The following is a 21,050-nucleotide window of genomic DNA, read 5'->3' on the forward strand; positions in this document are numbered from 1 at the left end:
TTTCACACAGAGCAAGTTACAGCTAAGATTTTTAAAAATATATAAACGAAATATAAATACTTATTTATAATTGCCTATAGATAGTATACATATTATTCATGTATATTGTTATTTGTTAAATTTTTATTAATTGTTTAATTTGTATGGGATACTGGTTAATTTCACTTACATAAGTATATATGTATAAATAAAAATATGGGGCTGCTAGTTTAAAAAAACGAGAAAATGTTTTATTCTCCGTATCCCAATAATTTCTGATTAAATATTCCAGTTTAAAAGGATACAGTTTGGCTTTAGAGCAGCAGTTTCCATGACTTTTAATTAATCTTAGGGTAAGACCATGAAAGTGGTATACTTACAAAAAAAAAAATCCCATGGACAACTTAGGTTTAGGGACGCATGGGAATGCAATCTCCGAAATCTGTTTGTATTTGGCAAAGGAGGCTAAACGAAAAATGTATTGTATAGATATGATGATGTATAGAAATAAAAAACTTACAGATATCCAAGCCTGTAAACAACCCTAATCCTGCCTGTCTGTCACGCTTTCACCTCTGAACTGATCTAGATGTTTCAATTCTTTTCAATCTTGTTGTTCGAATTGAAAATTAGACGTTTTCTTAATGTGCATTAGAATTTTATCCAAGTAATTGGACTCTAGGGAAGAACATGGAATACTCATTTAAATGAAAATAATATATTTCGGATACACTACGCGAATTTTATTATTTTAAAACTACATTATCCCGACGTTTCGGTTACTTTTCAGCAACCGTGATCACGGGCAGACGAAATGTGAATGTCTGTCAGTTGGTCCTGTTATTTATCATCTACCGCCATCGATTTCTTAATTTTCTGGCTTACCGTTCTGGATGTCGGCAGAATGCGCTTACGCGAGGTCCTGCGGTGTGGTCACGGACGTGGCATTTTATATTTTTAAGGAGAGGGCCCCAGGTGTTGGATAGATACCAGCCATCTTCTCTATTGAAATTCGGATGTTTTTTAATTTCAATAGCCTCGCGGATTAACCTCGGTATGTACCTGTCTTCACGACCGAGGATTTGTGGTTTATCAAACCGAATGTAGTGGCCTGGTTTCTCCATTGTGTGTTCATACACGTCTGACTTCGACGCGCGCCTATTTTTGATGTCTGAGATGTGTCCCTTCACCTTTGTACCGATGCTACTCTTTGTTTGTCCAATGCACGATAAGCCACAATCACAATCGAGTTTGTATACGCCCGCTTGTTGCTTGTTGCCGCTTGTTGCGATATGGAATATTGTTTATCTCGATAATTCCATGTGAGTGAAACCGCGTTTCACACCTAGTTCTTATGTACTTACTTAAAAATTAAACAAAAAAATGCAAAAACTTAAGAAATAAAACATTGCGAACCTTAAAACACCACACCTGTGATATCAGGATGCAATATTCCTGGGACGTGTAATGCAAGTGTAGGGTTGTCATTTTAAGTGACGCTTTTTATAGACACAATTTATGTATCAGGTGAGGAATATTACAGTGATGTAGATGTATTACAGAATTTAAATAAATAAGTTATAATCAAAAATAACACCTGACTATAGACATTTATGAAGTACCTGCATAATAATTTCTTATGTAATTTAAATAAAATTTTGCAAGGGTTTTTTTGTTCATTTATTATAAACTAGTCAATCTTCCTTAATATATTTCACTGTCCATGAATAAAATAAAAAAAAAATACGATTGTTTATGAATTAATTACTTTCTGTAGACTTTTAAAGTGAAACAACATATATTGTGGTTAAAAATAGGTTGATGAAGATTTATACAAAAATTTCTTTAAGTTATTAAAATTTTGTTTGAAAAAAAAAAAATCTTTACAAACAAAATGAATGGTAGCAAAATATTTAAAAATACATATGTAGCTTAAAGTAACTCTTAAAAACAAATGTATTTAGTATTTCTTAACAGTTAACGAATGTTTTAATTAATTTTATTCTTATTTAGTGTACGTCTTAAATTACATCTTTTTAAATACATAATTCTGTTTCGTATAAAAAGACGTAAAAAACGTGAGTAAAAAATTTTATTATATTAAAAATATCAGCAGTCACTTGTTTTGCTGATAGATAGATGATAAAACGTCATAAACACGAAACATATTTTAATATTCAAATTTGTTACACTTTTTGTTTTTGTACTTATTATTATTTTTTGTATTTATTATATATCATCTACATAATTATCACAGAGTTTTAGTAACTTTAATATAACTATTTAATTCTAATGAGTGGCAAACGGTGTTCTATTGGCAGTAACAGTACAACTTCAGTGAGGTGTCCTGAATACAGTGACTCTGATTGCCGTATAGATTAAATCGACTTATAGATCCAGCAACTAACCATTCGTTATCAACAACACGAAGAGTTCCTTCGAACAAACCGTTGCCTGGTATAGTTTTCACCATAACCATGAACTCTCGCCAGGTAACTGAATCGTACCCGAAGGAATTCGGTTCCATTTCAATAACTTCAATTAGTTCAGCTAGTTTCAGCTTAGCGCACTGTTCATGGTCGCTAACGAGATCATTGAGCTGTTGTACTAATTGTTTAGCTACTTCTTTACCTAGTTTACTCTTAGTTGATATTTTATGACTCTTCTGACAGCTACACCAGTGATCACTGATGTGAGCGGACGAACAAGTGCGGCTCAAAGGTATAGGTATAAATAAACTGTTACCTTTAACATGGTCTTCATTCGTATTTGAGCGTAAAACAATTTTATCGCTTTCGATATTATCTAAATTAACAAGATCGGATAACATGGCGTGAATATCGTAAGGAGTACTAAGGCGTTTACTGTTTAATTGAAGGTTTCTGTAAGCTTCTTTATATTTCTCCTTAAAGTCCGGTGGCAACAATATGTATGCGAAAGGTAAGCGTTCTTCTAACCGTCCCTGATTCGTTGACCTTATTTGACCGTAACGAATTCCATGGTCGCTAATGAAAATAAGTATTGTCTCATTCCAATAATTTACAGAATCTAATCGTGTTAGAAATTTTACGTAATCTTCATCCATTATCATTGGATAATTTAAATAATCATGAGTCATAGTCACTTCCCAAAAGAAAGCAAATAGTTTAGATGTCCTCAGCGCCGTCGCTAGATTTTCTATGTAATCTAATAAGACCTTATAGAAATACTTATCATTCATACATAAAAATGAATTAAAATCTTTATTAACTCCTACGTTTTCTTCAGCCTCATTTATAAAGGTATGTATGTAGTAGTCCGTGGGAGATCCAATAAACCCAAATTTTCCATAATTGAAGGTTCCTAGACTGGCACTGTCCTCTCCTAGCGCTGTATAGTAACCAGCTTCTTTGAACCATTCCCAAATGAAGGGGCAGTTATCAAATGTTGATTTTTTACGAGGAGTACATGTGGACTTTAGATCTTGTTCTGATAACCCCATCAGCATCGGTATCAAATTAGGAAAAGAATTGTCACCGACTTTATTGTATCCTAATAACTCCACACCACCTTTTTTTTCTAAGAATGCAAAAGTATTTGGCATTGTTCTATGAAAATTAAGTCTGGATACACCATCTATTCCCATTATAAGAACATTATATGCGGTTTTGTTTTTGGGAATCTCTGGTACTTCAGATGATAGTTCTTTTTTGGGAGCAAAAATGAAAAACTGGTCGTAAATTTCCACTGATCCAGCATAACATTTTACTCGAACAAATTCATGAGCTGCTATAATTGAGGTAGTAAAATTAAAACAAACGTTATATTTAACTCGTTTGTCGACATCTCGGGATGTAATGTCGTCGACTGAGAGCGGCCGGTAAAATGATTTATAGCAACATTTCAAAAAGGCAGCATCGCTTATGTTATAATATTGCCTGTTTTCATGTTTTATCCATATGTGCGTTCTGTTGTTAGACAACAATGCCACAGCTGACATTGGACACGGTTTTAAATCTTTTGGGAATTTCACTAACTGTCTCACTTCACTGCCTAAAGGCTGTAAAGCAGATATGATGCATCCATTTGTTCTGATTGTATACATTTCATCGCTTAAGATCTCGTTGGAGTCCTTTATTCCTAATCGCGAAAATATTAAGAAATCGTTATTCACATATGGCTTTGACATGTTATTCATTGAGAGCAAGAGGAAGGATCCACAAATTATAATGGCCACGAGAAACAAATGGCGAAGACGAATCGACCTTTGATTTGTTCTTGTAATGCTGCTGCAACCAGCACTGCCCGCAGTCCAAGCCATACTGAAAACATATATTTTAAATATCAGATATACTATATTGAAAATAGGACAATTTTTGACGCTTTTTTGAAGAAAAATTTAAATGTTATTGTACAACCATAACATTGATTAAATTTTATATAAAAATACAAAAAATAAATAAATAAATAACTGAAACGGAATACAGCTACGGTATGATATTATTGTGCATTAGTTTTTATTAAGTTATTTGTGTCTTTAAATGTAATGACGCAGGAAATGGTAACTGTGAGAGAATCTAAAATATTAAGGCCTAAAGAGAAAATGAGAACTGCTGTTTATTTTTAGTCATCGATCTAGGATAACCTTTTATCTGACTTTTAGACGTATCAGAAGAGTTTAATTGTTTCTGTACTTCAATATCTTTAAGCTTCTAGGTCTGCAAAATTTTTCAACAGTCATGATATCTTCGCTACTGTCACCTTGTCGTCCTTGATCTTATATTTTTCTTCCCAAACAATTACTTCAATAGAAATCGTTAATCATCACTAGCATATTAACATAAATTTTCACAGTTAGTTAAATATTTAAAGTCCAATCACTAATAAAATTGTTTACATTAAATTTTTTGGGTGATGTGCGAGTATTGGATTATGGGGCTATGGGCCTTGGCTACAAATTATATCTATGTGAATTATGGTTAATTTTGAAGCTTATCTAACCCTCGTGTAATATGATATTGTATCTACATGTAGGAACTAATAGCAATTTATCTTATCTTAAAAAAATTTTGGGAGTAAATAAAAGTATAACAAAAAATTTGCTCCAATTGTGAAAAACTGTTACCTTCATTAAGTTTGGTAAAGAAAGTGATAGTGTTAACGTTAATTTACGAGTAATAGATTAATAATATAAGTATCCTACATTAGTACGCAATAAATATAATTTTTTTTCATTCTACCTTTAACTTTCATTACTTTGACCATTTAATTGAAAATATAAAAATCCCTAAACTATATATATTAAGTGTAGCAGAATATTTTGAGTAAATACTTTTTATGTAATAAAACATATATATTTAAAATAAACACTTTTATTATTCTTCTATTTATTTATCTATGTAATAAATATTTAACATAAACATTTAATAAATTCATATTATTAATGCGTCTAATACAGTTGTCTAGGTACAAGCATCTTATAAGTTTAATGTACCCTCTATAGATATAAACAATATGTGATGATTTGGAAGAAACATTATTACGCCGATATGTATTCTTTGATATAACCGTCGTACACTTAAAAATCTATGTCCTTTAATATCAATTAAACGTATATTACAATAAAAATAATCACCAGTGACTAGTATGCAACAACATCTAATATAATTTTATATAATGATATCCAAATAGGTACCTGGAATATCTAAGATTATTAGCTAATGTTAAAAGCGTTTAGTCTAAGCTCCGCGATTCTACAAATACATCCACTTAAAATATTAATATCAAATAAATAGAAAATATATTTACTTTGTAGAAGTTTGTAGAATAATTACAAAGTGTAAACATTAAAATCAATATCTACAAAAGTAAAAGTAATTTAATATAATTTTTTATTATTTAGAAGAATGGCTCTCTACATATGACGTATAATGTATACGTATTAAATATCACAGACTTGAATCTAAATGACTTAATATCTAACGACAGAAACAATATAATTTAAGCTGATAATGATGTATACAGTGGCCCTGCTGTCCGTACAGGTTAAGTCGGCTGACGGTACCGGCGAGAGACCAGGTCTGGCCATCCTGACGAAGAGTTGCCTCAAACACGGCCCCGCCAGGCGATGTCCGTATGACGACTAAGAATTCTCGCCAACCGACTTCTTTCTCATACGGAGTGCCTGATATGATTTCTGTCACCTCTATCAGTTCTTCAAGCATCAGATGGGCGCATTGATAATATCCCTTTAGTAGTTGGTTTATCAAAGTCAATAAATTATCAGCAGCGTCGTAGGCTTCCGCGCTGAAGATTGGTATCTTCCGTCCTCTGCGACACGTGCACCAGTGGTCGTCTACACCCGCTGTAGTGCAAGTACGGTTGCTAAGAATAGGCATAAATAAACTGATAGCTCTTTCGTTACCGTACGGCGTTTCGCTTCTTAACTTCAAGTTGTCGTTACTTATCCCATCCATATGTAAAAGATCTATTAAAGTTGCATACAGATCGAACGGCGTCGTAAGACGATTGCTGTTCAGTTTGATGTTATCGTAAGCTAAAGAATAGTTCGCTCTAAACGACTCTGGTAGTAAATATGCAAAAGTGGAAGTCGCTCCTCCAGCCTCCCCTGTTTCGTATATCGTATATCACCCCAACGTATTCCATGATCACTTAGGATTATTAAAATAGTGTCGTCCAAGTAGCGGGCGTCGTCTAAATTCTTCAAAAATACTTCATAGTTCTCGTCCATCGCCATAGGATAGTTTAAATAATCATGACTCAATGTGACTTCCCAAAAGAATCCAAAGAGTTTGGAAGTACGTAAAGACATTGTCAAATTTTCTATGTAATCTAATAAAACCTTGTAAAAGTATTTATTTCCCATACATATATAGGAGTTGAAGTCTCTGTTGTTACCAGTATACAGCTCAGCTTCATGCATGAACGTATGTAAGTAGTAATCGGTTGGAGTTCGACTAAAACCGACTTTTTCAAAGTTAAATGTTCCTAAACTGGAAGTGTCCTCACCGAAGGCTGTGTAGTAACCGTCGCTTTTAAATAAATCCCAAATAAAAGGACAATTATCGAATGTAGCTCTTACGTGCGGCCAGCAAGCCTTCTTTAAATCTGTGTCTTTCATTCCGAGAAGAATAGGCGACAGGTTAGGAAAAGTATTGTCACCGACTTTGTTATAACCATAAAATTCTATAGCACCCTTCTTTTTCAAATATGCCAAAGTTCTCGGCATTGTTCTATGAAAATTCAATCTCGAAAGCGCATCAATGCCCATTATAATAACGTTGTAGGCTGTCTGATTTCGAATCACATCAATATAGTCACCTTTCAAAGATAAAAGTTGTTTTTTAGGTGTAAAGATAAAAAATTGCTCGTATATTAAAACATCTTTGTAGCCACAAGACACTCTGACGAATTCGTTCATGACCTCTATGTAGTCTGAAAACTCTATACAGGCTTCGTAATTAACTCTATCATCGATATCGGATGAAGATATATCAGCAATAGCCAGTGGACGGTAGAAGGATCTGTAGCAACAGACCACGTTATGATTTTTAGGTATTTCATAAAATTGCACATGCTCAGTTTTTACCCAGATATGTGTGTTATTATTGTCAAGAAGTGTTATGTTGGAGTTGCGACAAGGTTTAATTATTGGATGCTCGATGAACTTCTTGATGTCTTCAGCAAAAGGCTTCAAACCGGGGATAGTGCAGCCTTCTGTTTTGATTGTGAAGGTGCCGTCTATATCGTCGTGATTATATCTCTGTAGTTTCCACATTGAATCGCTGCCGTTATTTACTATAAGATTTAAACCGTTGTTCATAAACAGGAATAGGAAACCGCTGCCAAATATTACTGCGAACGTAAATAAGTAACGCATTCTGTGATATGTATGTTCTTTCCAACTATTTATGAAGACTATCAATTCTGCAAAAACAATTAAATTCATTAAAAAAAATACCTTTAAATTTGAGTGATTTTATCTAAACGTTGTATATACTATATCGTATACAATAACTTAAAAAATTGTAGATATTATGTTAGTCTATTAGAAACCGAGATTGATAGTTAAATTAAATACTTAGAGTTTGTTAATAATCGTATAAAGAATACAATAAAAATGAGAATGCAAAAGTAAAATGCAACTGTTACTCACCTCAGTGCATAGCACATTCCATAACTCTCAAAATAATTCAAGTGACGTAGTTCATTGTAATCCATTGAAGATATTTTTCATATAACTTAATTATTTTACTTATTTAAAACCTTTCAATTTTCTTGATGTAACAAACAGAAATTAAAACAACACTTCGCGGATTACATTGAGAGGCTCCGAACGAACGCATGTCAGTGAGAACTATGCGCTCCGCAGGTCTCAGGGTCGGAGGCTGTATTGAGCATGCGCTTAACACTACCAGCCTAACTCAGTAACGTGTAATATAAATACCATTTCAGTAATTTATTTTGATGCAAGTTGTATAAAAAGATAATGTCGATAATCAATATTTGATACGACATAAATTACTATACAAACATAGGTTAGTATTTAATTATGATTTAAATATTAAAACATTGTTCTAAAGTTTACGAATGTATTTATAAAATGCAATCATTTTATATAAATTCGAAATAAATTTATCAGTCACGAAGGTTTCACAAATGGCGTCAAAGTCTGATTATCACGACAACTTAAGCTCTACATTGTATTAGCTCGCGTGCTGAGATTTTACTGGATGTAAAATATGAGCTCAGTAATAATACTTATTAGTTATTTATCCTTAAGTTTTACCACTGAGATGTGATGCATTATGTTTTTTAATCTTATATATGTATTAGCTAATAGCTACCCTTTTTATAGTGAACAACGTTACTACTATACGATTATTTTTTGACTAATAAATCTAGACCCAAATTAAGTAGAATACGAACCTGGTATAAAATTCAGAGCACCTCGTCTAAGAAAGTTATAAGACCAAATGGTTTAACATGAAGTTTAGTTTGTTATCAAACACTCGATTGTTTAAATCGTTAATTGATTGTAGTGCTTTGTTAGTTGGTTTTAAATTGTTCAACTTTTGTCAAAATTCAAAACCATTTTTTGTCGTAATCGTAATACGTATAATATTATGTGCGCTACGTGTATTTTTAGTGAACATTTTAATATTATGAGAGATATATCTCTACAAACATTTAAAGTTCCATGATCTTTTATTTGTTCAGTTTTCTCTAAATTTTTGCCCAAATTCAATAAATGTCTTCATGGTCTCAAATTTCTATGTATGTTATTCGTCAGATAAGCTCTGCATTATTAATAAAAAGCATATTTTATTGTTAAACCAAACCCTAGACTGATAATGAAATTCTGAGATAAGTTCAATAAACAAAAAAAAGAGAGAATCGTTGGGACGATCCGTTGACACTTTTGACGAAAATACATATTAAGGCCACCAATGGAAATCCTACTCATATATGTTAGTAAATATTCCTTCTAAAAAATGCCACATATTATATTTTAATTCAATAATTATATATAAACTTTTTGATGATAATAAATATTGTATACGTTAAGCCACATAAGATTAGAATTTTGAAGTCCGGTCTTGGTCTTGTTTTTTCATTCGATATTTACGTTGTACATAAAAGTCTATTTATAAATTTGTGTGACGCTGTTAGAGTAATCTTTAGATTTGTTGGTATTTTCTCCAAACAACGTCACTGAAATGTAATAGTATAACGTAATGTAGGACTAATATAGCAAATAAAATTGCGCTCGTTTTGGGCTCAGGCAAAAGAAATAGTAAGAATAAAGTCGCAGTGGACAACTAGATGTTATATATAAAAATGTATATCGGCCTGATATTTAGAATTCACCTGCAGGTTGTATGGATCACCCTGACCCTTTGAGGCCTCGAGTAAATTAATTTTTATTTATGAACACTCGTGGTATCCCCGAGGGGTAATGACAGGGTGTACGCATGCGCCGTTTAACTAAACCCACTGACAGACCCCGGAGTTATTCTTCTGTAAACTAACGTCCACTTTTATTTGATATATATTTACAAGTTTTATTTTAAGCAAATTTTAACATATATTTGGTTAATAAAAGATATGAATGAGGACCACGTCGTTTACACTCGAGGTAAGACCGGCATTTAGTTTTTTTAAGGTTAAAGTGTGACGAAAAATCGATAATTGAAAAACATGAGCATAACCAATAAGTACACCAGTACATTAGATATTGGATGGATTTTTTAAATGCTCACGTATTCGATTATTCTTCTTAGATTCGTCGGAGTAAGGATTTGTATGTACATGAGCAAGTATAAATATGTAAAAGTTATAACAAATAACTAAATGATGATGATTCGGAAAACGTAGACATCTTATGGTTTTATTATATTTATATAAGTTGTAGTAGTTGCTTAAAAAATTACTAATTTCTGATGTAATAATCATAACTTTCAGGTTTTGGTCCTACTTTTTCTCAACCTGATCCCTTGGCCGGGACCATCCGTCTTCAAAATCACATGTTCTCGTGACAATTCCAAAATCGTAAGAAAAGTTATAGAAAACAAGTGGTTACCGGTGTTGGAAAGGTTTCAGGTTAAACATTTTATTAATATTCTTCTATGTTTGATATCCTTTATCTTACCTTCAATATTAACAGGGTAGCCCATTAATATTATACTTTTAGTTGCCATTTTACAAACACCTCACATTTCTTCACTGTTACCAAACTGGAGTAAGAAGGTTTTTTACAAAAATATTTGTTATGGTAATAGACCAATTGAAATATTAAAATTTTTACACGCAAAGGCAAGTGCCTTGGTATGTTAATAAGTCAATAAACTGTGGTTTTATGTACACGGCTATTGCTATTTATTATTAATAATATAGAAAATGTAAATCATTATTGCAAATCTTTGAAATTTTTTTCAACCTTAGTAATGTTTTAAAAGATATATCATGAAAAACTTTCATTCTCTCATTAAAATTTTATGTTTTAGAAATAATTTAATACCCTTGAAATTCAGAAAGGTCTATCTCATTTTTAAAATGTTAGTAAACAATTAAATTCCTTCAGTTTTCTGTTTGCTTAAAGCTTTGAAATGTAATGTTTGGGAATACTCCAAATAAATATAAGCCAACAAACACATAGCGACAAATTGTTTGATTTTATTCTTCTAAGTATTGATATTCTGTGATCTTCCATTCAGGTAAAACTGCCGTTGGAATGTCCATTTCATCCGGCTCGAGATATCTTTGCACCACAGCACGCCGCCAAGCAGCAACATCGCTCTTCGCAATGGACATGCGCCTTCTGCGGCAAGTCTTTCTACGAGGAGAGACATCTCGACACTCACTTCGATCAGCGACACCGGCACCAGATTAATAAGGTGCAGAAAGTATCACAGATCAACCATTCTTTGGTAAAACATCGAAGGAAGGATTATTTTACTTATAGTTTAAAATTTGTTTATAATATTAAGAATTAAATATAATCATCAATATTACAACCAATTGATTTACTTTTGTTATGGTTAATTTGAATATAACGTCTTATCACAGCTAGTCTAGCAAGATTACACCACCAACAAAATCCATCCACAGGTTCAATTTACTTAAGGCATTATACTAAATATCTTAATAAAAATAACATTAACTTATCGTTTCCAAGGCGGAAGACGCAGTATGTCTTGCGGACTACTGCGATATAATGCGCTGCCAGGTTTTGGTTGCGCATGGTCTGCTGAGCCGGGGCAGCGGACCCGTCACTGAAGTTGAGCTGTGGCAGGACGCTGAGGTCGCCAAGAAAGCCCTAGCCCCGGCCGCCTCGAGGAGCGTTGCAAGAGTTACCAACAGAAGAAGACAACGCACTCGTCCTCCCACTACTGTTGCCGACTGCCCTAAATCGGATCATGATAGCGAGACAGGTAATATATTATAAGATATACATTTGATTCATGTTTATAACAATTAGATTTAAACTTACGTGTATTATATTATAAATACAATATTTTAAATAACGCTAATAACTTTTATTGCGTTTAGGTACACATACTCCCACTATAGAAACCGAAGATAAAAAAGAGAAGAGAATGAAGGAGATACGAATCAAACAGCAGAATTATGTGACGCTGACACGGTAGAGTCTTCGCTGCCGCCAGATAGTCGTCAGAAGAGGTTGGCAGATTTACAGGCAGAAAGAGCTGCCTGTGATCCAACGCACTTGCAAGGGCTTAAGGTGATCATGCAGTTTGATAATGCAAGAAACAAACTTTCACGTATATGTACATATATAAGTTTATGTTTTAGGTCCGCTGTGAAAGGGTCGTGCATTCCTGCATAGCAACATTATTGTTGCATCTAACGCAGCATCAGTTTTCAGAACTTGAAGGTTATTTATTATCATAAGTTTTCTTAGAATATGATTTGTGTGTTTTAATTGAGAGTAGATATATTATTTCGTAGCATTCAAGTATTGCGTAACAAAGTTTCCATGAAAGTCTTCTTTGAAATTAACTACTATATGTGCGTAATTTATACATTGATTCATGATCTATAAAGAAACCATGCCTGATTGTGTATTATAATATGAATCTACCCACAGAGGAGATGCAGCGTGCGGTATGTTGGTACTTAAGCTGCGACCGCTACTGGGAGGACACCGCGCCGGCTGCGCGTGCCTTCCCCTGGCCCCTCCTCCTAGCGCTGGCCACAGGTCTAGCACTCGCACTCTGCATGTGCTACTACATCATATGGATCGTCTTTGAGTGAGTTTCACCTAAACTTAATGTCTAAAATATATATTTTTGAATGTGACTCATCATCAATTTTGTAGGTATTACAACGACGCTGATCACATCTATATTGATCAATATGAAAATAGCAAATAAAATAAAATAAATAAAATTCAATCCTCAGTTCGGAAGAAGGTAGTATAGCTGGTAGTGGTTCGGTGTCGATGACGACTCACTCGTCGCCAGCGCGCGGTGCTGATGACAGCTTGTTGGATGAAGATCACGATCACGATCACGACGACCACTACATATATGTGACTTACCCGCCGGAACTGAAGCGTCGACTGCTCGAGAGGTACGCCAGAAACCATCTCACACTTATCATACTCTCGCCGTATATCAGACAGACCAGGGTCGATTAACTTCTGTATAACAATCCATTAAAGGCTTGATATATATAGTATGAAATAGACAGTAATATTTAACTTACAAATAAATATTAGTAGAATTTATTGTGTCTAATGTTATGCGATAAGCAATAGCTGAGATTCCTTTAGTTGTGACGTAGAATGAAATTTCGCATTATAAGAAACTCGAAAATTATATTAATTTACTAAAATAAATCATTTTGAAGTATCCAGTGAATGCTCCTTTTAGTGTTTCGTTACGAGTAAACGTATAATTAATTTACTAATAAAGTGTGTAATTGTTTTAGCTGCTACAATAGAACAACCCGACTTTGAGGCACTTTCGTCATCCCATCGTGCATGTCTCCTAGACTTATCTTAGAAGTCATGACAGTCTGATGTAGCCAATGTACTAACTATCCGACAATATTCTGTACCTTATAATGAATATCCAAATGATATATAATAATGAATTTATCTTTGATGTAAAGTTATTTAAAGAAATTAATGTTAATTTAAATCTAAAACTGAATCGAATTAAAACGTCCTTCTGTAGCAATAGTATCTTGTAGATGTAATGTAAACACTAAATGACTTAATAAAAATGACACCGTGATATAAGGTACAGAGTGATTGATTTTAAATTCACAATATAAAGCACTTATAATTTTTATAGATTACCAACATGATAATAGTTTTAAGACTTTAAAGTTATTTTTAATTTAGATAAACTTTAAATACATAGAAGTAGTTCGCTTAAAACATTGGTGCCTATTTTTTATATTTACAAATAAGTCATTTGATCTTAAATTGTTAATATAAGCTTACCAGTACACGAACAGTTTCCGGTGTGCTATGTTTGAAAAATAACTTGGTAGATATAAAACCTTATTATTTTTTGTGAATGTCAAATGTCTCATAAATAATCTTAGTATGCTCTATTTTTTTTTTGCAAAATATTATTAATTTTAATAGTGACGAATTGTTGTTATAATGTGTCGTTTAATTGTTGTATTCATAGTTTTATTAAAAATTTAAAATATATGAAGTTTAGGTGGTATTAAAGGATTTATTTATCATTGCAAAAAAGTAGGTTACAAACTAAAAGCATGACGACCTCAGAGTTAAACGGTATACGTTTAGTGAAATATTTTAATTACGAGAGAATTTTGTTATAGTGAACATATAATCAGTCTTCTGAGATATTATTTGCTAGTGTTTTAGTGAATCACGTGATTAAATATTTTTTGTCGACGTCGCACAAATTATAAATCATCATTTAATTCTAAGGCAGTATTGTTAGTGTATTTTTATTTAGAAAAATATTTTGATCGTCTGTCGGTGCTTATTGTTGCCGTTGACATTTTGCGAGATAGTCTGTGTAGTTTGCATATAAATCATTAATAAATGGGACCCGAATTGTTTAACATTTAGTTATTCCGTGTGAGCTTGAGGCATCTGCTGAATAGGAGGTTTCCGAAATTGCTTCAATGAGACTGAAGTAAGTCGAGATTAGATCGAGTAATTTAGAAGTACTGTCGTCTTTTATGAGAAATCTTATATAATGATTTTCATGTAATGTAATATATATTACTTTCTCTTCAACTAGCGTTTTCGTTATAGAATAATATGCTCCCGCCATTATTATTTTCCAAGCGACAGTGCTCTCTAGAACGCCGTACACTAGGTACATTATTGTATAGAGTTAATTCTTTATCTTCACCAACAAATGTATTTCACGCGCACTGTTGACTTTTGTTTATAATGTATTATAAGGATGTTTGTTAAATAAAGCTCTCTAAAACGTTTTTTTATTCATTTAATCCTCAATTATGTACAAAAGCAGTCTTTGTTTCATATTAAATAATATATCAGTATATAAACATGTGTCTGACAAGGACATCTCGCTTTGCATATATAATAATGGCCGTTGTCAAAATCTTCAGACGTATTTGACACCTTTCCATATTGAGTTACCTTCTATGACGCATTTGCAGCCGCATCCCGTAGGACACGTGTCGTGTTGTGAGAACCTGATTGAAATAATGTTTTATTTAAACATAATAAAAAATTGCCTTATCATATTCGTTTTATGTTTAATGACATGTTGATGTCAAACAGCTGATGACGTTGAGCTCTAAAGCTATTTTATTTCTGCCTTTTGTCTCTTAACGCCTGACAGTTTTTTCATAGCAACAACATGTCTAAATTTCTCCATCTAAAGTCTAAAAATAATAGTAATGCCGAGGTATACCATGCTAGCATGTGATGTGCGTGAGCGGCGTGAGAGCACAGTCCACAGGCAAGCACGAGGCCCTTCACTCCACGCGAGCACACGCCACACCGCAGACTGAGTCGCCGGCACGAACTACACGCGGGGCCTCGTACTGTGCGTCCACACCACGCGCATTCCCACGCGGCCTCGCCCACCACGCCCACACCGCCCATAGTGCCCATACCGCCCATCACTGTCTCTGGGTACGTGCGCACTAGCTTCATCACCTGGGAAAAAATATATATTATACGTCACTTATAACATAACAACGATTGTTTTGTGAGACATCGTTATTCATTAGATATTTCCTTATAAAATACGACGGAAACTTTCATATGCAGTTCAGAAACGTTCGTGCATCACACAATTAATATTAATTTGAATACATCATCATGCATTAATATAATGACAGATACAGATAACCAAAACAAGACTACAATAATAACGTGAGACACTATGAACTAATGAAAAATTAGTGCCATTTGAAAAAAAAAATCAGTTATTTTTTAGTCCACACACAATTTTTTTCTATTAACGCACACCACTCTAAAAGAAATCTTTATATCGTGTCCTAATGATAGCTACCTCAGTCCGTTTGTACAAGAGCTGCCATCTATGCAACACGTCGGCATACGCCCTCTTGAAGCAGTGGTATAAGTGAGCAGTGGCCTTGTCTATGACACAGGCTGTGGATGGCTCGGACTTAGTGCCGCTGTACTCCGTGTTCAGGTTCTCTGCTTCGGAACACGAATTGCTTCGCAGAATGATTGGCAGCGTCCAGCCGTCAGCGCTTATTTCGCTGTATTGGTTTATGGTACTGTAAGGTGAAGTACTGTTGCCCTGGAATCGTTACAATCAGATATATATAATATAAAAAGAATGTATATTTTTATATTGTAATAATATTTACACAGCTGGAACTGCTGATTGTAGACACGGAACTCGAGATGTTCGTGTCGTTGAAGACGGAGAAGGCGCAGGTCAACATGGCAGCCGTTTGCAGGTCCGATGATTTTGCATAATGTGTTATTCTGGTAAAGAAATGAAAATTTTTCATATAAAATTATAAAAGGGAAAGATTAAAGATTTTAATCATTCTTTGTTTAAACGGAAGCCGTATACAGTATACGTAACTTTCTATAGCTTGATTAGGATGCTGATATTTAAAGAGAAGTTCTTTGGTATTTAAAAACAAAATAAAAGAGGGGAGTGCTCCCTCTTAAATCCTTGTATTCAATTTTACTGATCAGCAATAAAAATGGTAATGCACTCACAGCGCCTGTACAAGGTTGCAGCACAGCGGATGACCGGTCCAGCCCATACTCTCTTCACTGGAGACGATGTGGTCCACCGTTCTCGCGTCCAGCGACCGAGCAGCCAGTCCCGCCAGACCCCAGGCATGGGCCAGCTCTAGCTCGCCCTCCTCCGTCGCAACTTTGGCATTCTTTTCACACATGTCTTGGAGGAAAAGAATGAATGAATGGTTAACGATTTATCAAAATTCAATTTCAAACACCTCGCCATTGACTAACGTGGATTAAAAAAAAATTTTAGAAAAATTGTTATGCTACTTTCAGCGTTTTTTAATAAAACTAGGATTTGCAAATAAACTTCATCTAATGAGAATTATGTTAAGGCTTACAAGAAACGTTAATATAAAAAATTATACATTTGAAATAACAGTCTTCATTCAATACAGAGGAAATGTCGCTGAGAACTTGATAAAGTAATCCTCAGATCAAATGTTCTTCGCGTCTTTAATAAAAATAAGTGGAATTTAGAAACAATTTCTCAATACTACTCGACTACAATCAACCGCCAAAAGCTTATTTCGAATGTATGTAGGTCGAATCATCGGACATCCCATTTTTTACATTAAGTGCTGGTCCTAAATTTTCAACAGCACAAGAACCGTTCATGGTAGGCGTTCCAAATTGAGGACTAACCAACAGGGTTATCAGCGTTGATGACGTATCTCTCGGCCAGGGCTCTGTTGAGAGGGAACAGATCACCGGCAGCGTAGAGCAGCACGCGTGGTGCCAGGCAGCCTGAGATGCTGCCACGACTACGCATGCTGCCCGCACGACGACTCTGAGCCTTCTGATGGCGTAGGAATAGATGATAGAAATGTATAATAGCCAGTGTTACATCAGCAGAAGCTTGAAATTATAAAGTACACCACAGCGTTTTCATATTAAATTGCCATAATTAGTTTTTGGATGAAAATTGATGTAAGCAGAGTAATGTAGACGTAGTATCGGGTAGCATTACAGAGTAGACTGTTAAACAGAGGCAGACAGACTCACCCAGCGATCTTGGAAGTAGAAGGTTGTGATTGAATTGGACGCGTGCCTGTGATGCAACTGAGGGAATCCTGAAGCGTTCGTTGGTGAGGGCGTTGTGGTCGCGTGGGGGGAAACGGAAGTATAGCTGGATGTGAACAGTCCCGGAGTCAATGACAGAGAAGACATAGACCTTGGGGTGCCCGTCTCAGGTTTCAAGGACAGTCGTCTCGTGTTCGGAGGTCGGTTGAACACAACCAGCGTACTGACACCGCACCATTTAGCACCGCAAGTTCTCGGGAACGGTATGCAAGAGTCCCCAGCGTTCTCACTCTCGGAGTGGCTCCTCTGACTCGACTTCATGGAATCCGAATCCTCGTTTGACTTCACGGGTATCTGAATTGTATTAACCATTAGTATAATGAAATTACTTAATAATTTGATACCGGTTTGGTTACCTCGTCTATAGACGTCGCTAGAGTCTTGAGGCAGTGTAACAAGCATCTATGCCCTTCCTTCTTCTTACGATAGGCGGTTCTGTTGATAGCTTGTAAAATTTTAATAGTGGTACCGCTGTCTACATTAGTACCTGATAACCATGAGAATTTAGGTATGGTTTGCTCTGTAACGTTTCTAGGGAAGGTCACTTGTAAATTGGCAGTGTAACCGTTTCTCTCTGAATGTATCTGACAAATCCTCGTCTCTATATTCATGTCAGTGACCTCTATATTGGCCATCTCACGAATAGACTCGAACTCTTCGTCTATTGAGGTAGTTGTTTTATGTACTATTTTATTCTGAAAATAATTAATAAGGACACATTGAGACTGGCTAAAAATTGATGCAGATCTGCAAAATATATGTAGGATTTATTTATCTGTGTACCATCTGTATATCTTCCCCCTTGTTGTCACTTACTGATAGATCGTTAATTGAACTTATAGTAGAAGCATAACTTACTGCAACAAAAATTATAACCAAATAAGAAAATTGAAATATATCAAAATGTTTTATTTTGTTTATTCAAATAATATGTATATCACCTACCATAGCTATTAATATCGTCATTTTCTAAATCATCAGGCAAATAATGTGAACACATTTTGAGGAGTGATGGATGCATTGTCCACAACCTAAGCGTTTGGTCTCTACCCCAGGTCACCAATTGGTAGTTTGATGGAAGTGTGTTGGGCCTCCAAACCATAGTTTGGACAGTATCCGTGTGTCCCACTAGCCTATGCGTCAACGTTCCTCCAATCCAGATACCAATAACACCAGCCTGTTCCACTCTAGGCAAACCTCCCCAACCCACTCCAATAGTCAACAATCCATTACCAAATGGCGTGTAAATTGCTCTCCATACAGGGAAATTAGTCATTATAACGTTTTCAGCCTTCCTAGCATTGTTTATATCGAAGTACTTAATGCTACCGTCGTGACTAGAGGTTACCAGCTGGTATTCATGGTGTGGGCTCCAGTCGACACCATGAATCTTACACAGATGAGCTGATATGTAGTGCAGGGGTGAGGAATTTTTACGATAGTCCCATATTTTTATGTCACCGTCGTGCGCAGTGGCTACCAAGTGTGATGAAACTTTGTTCCACTGCACCTGGGACGCACCGGCTGAAAATTTACATAAATATTTTCTTTATAAATTAACTCTGCTTTAATCATAATTACTAATATTACCACAAGTAAATATTTAAAAATTAGCATTAGCATCCCGTCTTCTGGTAACCACAATGGTGTACATTTTTTTATTGCAATTTATTTGTAAAATTATAGTTTGTTGAACAGTTTTGAGAGGACCTATGACTAAAAATATAATGATCTGTTATGTGTTACTAGGTAATATTAAATTTCCTTTAGAGTGTACCATAAATTCTAAGAGTCTAAGGTTGTATTGCTTCATATTATTGTCATTCAAACAGATAGTTAATCTCTGAAGTGAAGGCTAGAAAATAGAGTAAGAAAAAGGAAGAAGTCTCTCTCTTTCTATCTTTATTATAAACTAAATATGTAAGCCATTGATGGAATTCAATAGATTTATAGTAATTTGTACTAATATTATAACAGAGTAGCCGATCAGATTGTGGAACAGTTACTGAAAATAACTTTATCAACAATAACAACTTGTTTTTTTTCCTACACCAATTTTAACATTGTCTGTTTCTTTAAAAAATTACGGCATAGCCGGTGATCTATATAGGTAATAGATATTTTCAATGTAACCTTCTAGTTTCTAACAAAAACATTACATTTGTATCGGAGGTGATACCAACAAAGTAAAATTTTCTATTTCTTTATATGTTATTTAAAGAATTTCAGTTACGATCATAGCAATAAGATAAGAATAATAGCATAATAACAATCGATAAACAATTAAATGTATTATATATAAACAAAAAGGTGACAAGCAATAAGTAATAACTCTGGGAATAGCAAAAAACAGTAACAATTGTAATGTGCCTTAGATTTAATACAAGATTTATCGCCAACATCATAGATTTTTATGTATTTCATTGAAAAGATTTTTGTACTGAAACAAAGAAATTATGCAAAAATCTAGCACTTATTATTTATTTTAAAAAAATATTTTAACATTCAATTTGCCAGATTAAAAAAAAATTTAAGATGATAACAAATTAATACTTGCCTACAGCACTCAGTGAAACTATTGGCTTCCTAGAATCCCGCAAGTCCCAAAGGTATGTAAATGTGTCTATAGAACAAGTTGCTATAATGTTGTGATCCTGTCTATGGAAATGTGTATCACTGACCACCCTTGTATGCCCTCGAAGCGAACATATACATGTTAGATCATTTCCAGCTCGCCATTCATATACATCAACTCGTTGATTACTCTGTATGTTTAGATAGGAAATATAAAAAATGTAAACGGTATTATAAAATAAAAGATCCTGTATTAAGTATGTATACCGCAATTGCACACAGTTTCTGCCCGGGGTATGTTTGGCACCATTCTGCGCCAGCGGCGTCGTATTTACTGGGGCGTGGATACTTTTTAACAATATCGCCGGCATCGTCATCAACACTGATATGTTTTATAGCTAACCACCGACGACCCGCCAGTAGCACATTGTTTCCCGAATAATCAACAGACATAGCTGTTGCTTGAAGTTCTCTATATTCCCATTTCATAATTTCCGAACTCCAATGGACTGACATGATTTTTGATTAAAAATTAAAGTTATAGGATAAAATACGTTAATGGTTTTAACTAGTCATAGGAAGAAAATTGGCAAATAAATCATAGGAAAAATAAACACAAACACATCTGACAAAAACCTTTCATAACATTCAAACTTGATTTTTGACAACTCTTAACTTTGACATAAGGCAA

General features: G+C 34.3%; 4 protein-coding genes across 4 annotated transcripts; 1 reads left to right on the forward strand and 3 right to left on the reverse strand.

Annotated features, from left to right (window-relative positions):
• Positions 1–2,223: 2,223 nt before the first annotated feature.
• LOC116765373 (uncharacterized) lies at positions 2,224–4,354 on the reverse strand. The gene has a single exon (XM_032654839.2). It carries the CDS (start codon positions 4,277–4,279, stop codon positions 2,291–2,293), a length of 1,989 nt encoding a protein of 662 aa, XP_032510730.2. The 5' UTR covers positions 4,280–4,354; the 3' UTR covers positions 2,224–2,290.
• Positions 4,355–5,064: 710 nt separating this feature from the next.
• LOC116765374 (uncharacterized) lies at positions 5,065–9,053 on the reverse strand. The gene is given in 3 exon segments (XM_032654840.2): positions 5,065–6,547; positions 6,550–7,905; positions 8,135–9,053. Coding segments are annotated over 2 exon segments (1,920 nt in total). The 5' UTR covers positions 7,859–7,905; positions 8,135–9,053; the 3' UTR covers positions 5,065–5,936.
• Positions 9,054–9,732: 679 nt separating this feature from the next.
• Positions 9,733–14,934, forward strand: LOC116765375 (uncharacterized). Its single transcript, XM_061520902.1, has 9 exons — positions 9,733–10,117; positions 10,444–10,581; positions 11,196–11,375; positions 11,657–11,918; positions 12,063–12,223; positions 12,295–12,376; positions 12,590–12,752; positions 12,904–13,074; positions 13,435–14,934. Exons 1-9 carry the CDS (start codon positions 10,091–10,093, stop codon positions 13,460–13,462), a joined length of 1,212 nt encoding a protein of 403 aa, XP_061376886.1. The 5' UTR covers positions 9,733–10,090; the 3' UTR covers positions 13,463–14,934.
• On the reverse strand, positions 14,929–21,012 carry LOC116765376 (GATOR2 complex protein WDR59). The gene is made up of 12 exons (XM_061520898.1): positions 20,627–21,012; positions 20,343–20,550; positions 18,731–19,309; positions 18,569–18,642; positions 18,142–18,480; positions 17,708–18,079; positions 17,348–17,501; positions 16,676–16,859; positions 16,312–16,432; positions 15,987–16,241; positions 15,381–15,628; positions 14,929–15,159 (listed from the first exon to the last, which is right to left on the reverse strand). Exons 1-12 carry the CDS (start codon positions 20,873–20,875, stop codon positions 15,069–15,071), a joined length of 2,874 nt encoding a protein of 957 aa, XP_061376882.1. The 5' UTR covers positions 20,876–21,012; the 3' UTR covers positions 14,929–15,068.
• Between the last annotated feature and the right edge of the window lie 38 nt (positions 21,013–21,050).

This window comes from Danaus plexippus, chromosome 2, assembly GCF_018135715.1.
Source record: "Danaus plexippus chromosome 2, MEX_DaPlex, whole genome shotgun sequence".
Classification (NCBI taxonomy): Eukaryota; Metazoa; Arthropoda; class Insecta; order Lepidoptera; family Nymphalidae; genus Danaus; species Danaus plexippus.

What these genes read in the sequence shown, in the direction of transcription:
- LOC116765375 (XM_061520902.1), top strand. Translation starts at nt 10,091, where the DNA reads ATGAGGACCACGTCGTTTACACTCGAG. An exon ending in CGGTGTTGGAAAGGTTTCAG is followed by an intron (nt 10,582 to 11,195) that starts GTTAAACATTTT and finishes TCTTCCATTCAG; the next exon opens with GTAAAACTGCCGTTGGAATG. An exon ending in ACCGGCACCAGATTAATAAG is followed by an intron (nt 11,376 to 11,656) that starts GTGCAGAAAGTA and finishes ATCGTTTCCAAG; the next exon opens with GCGGAAGACGCAGTATGTCT.
- LOC116765376 (XM_061520898.1), bottom strand. Translation starts at nt 20,875, where the DNA reads ATGTCAGTCCATTGGAGTTCGGAAATTATGAAATGGGAATATAGAGAA. An exon ending in AGTTTCACTGAGTGCTGTAG is followed by an intron (nt 19,310 to 20,342) that starts GCAAGTATTAAT and finishes GTAAATTTTCAG; the next exon opens with CCGGTGCGTCCCAGGTGCAG. An exon ending in GCACATCACATGCTAGCATG is followed by an intron (nt 15,160 to 15,380) that starts GTATACCTCGGC and finishes TATTTCAATCAG; the next exon opens with GTTCTCACAACACGACACGT.
- LOC116765373 (XM_032654839.2), bottom strand. Translation starts at nt 4,279, where the DNA reads ATGGCTTGGACTGCGGGCAGTGCTGGTTGCAGCAGCATTACAAGAACA.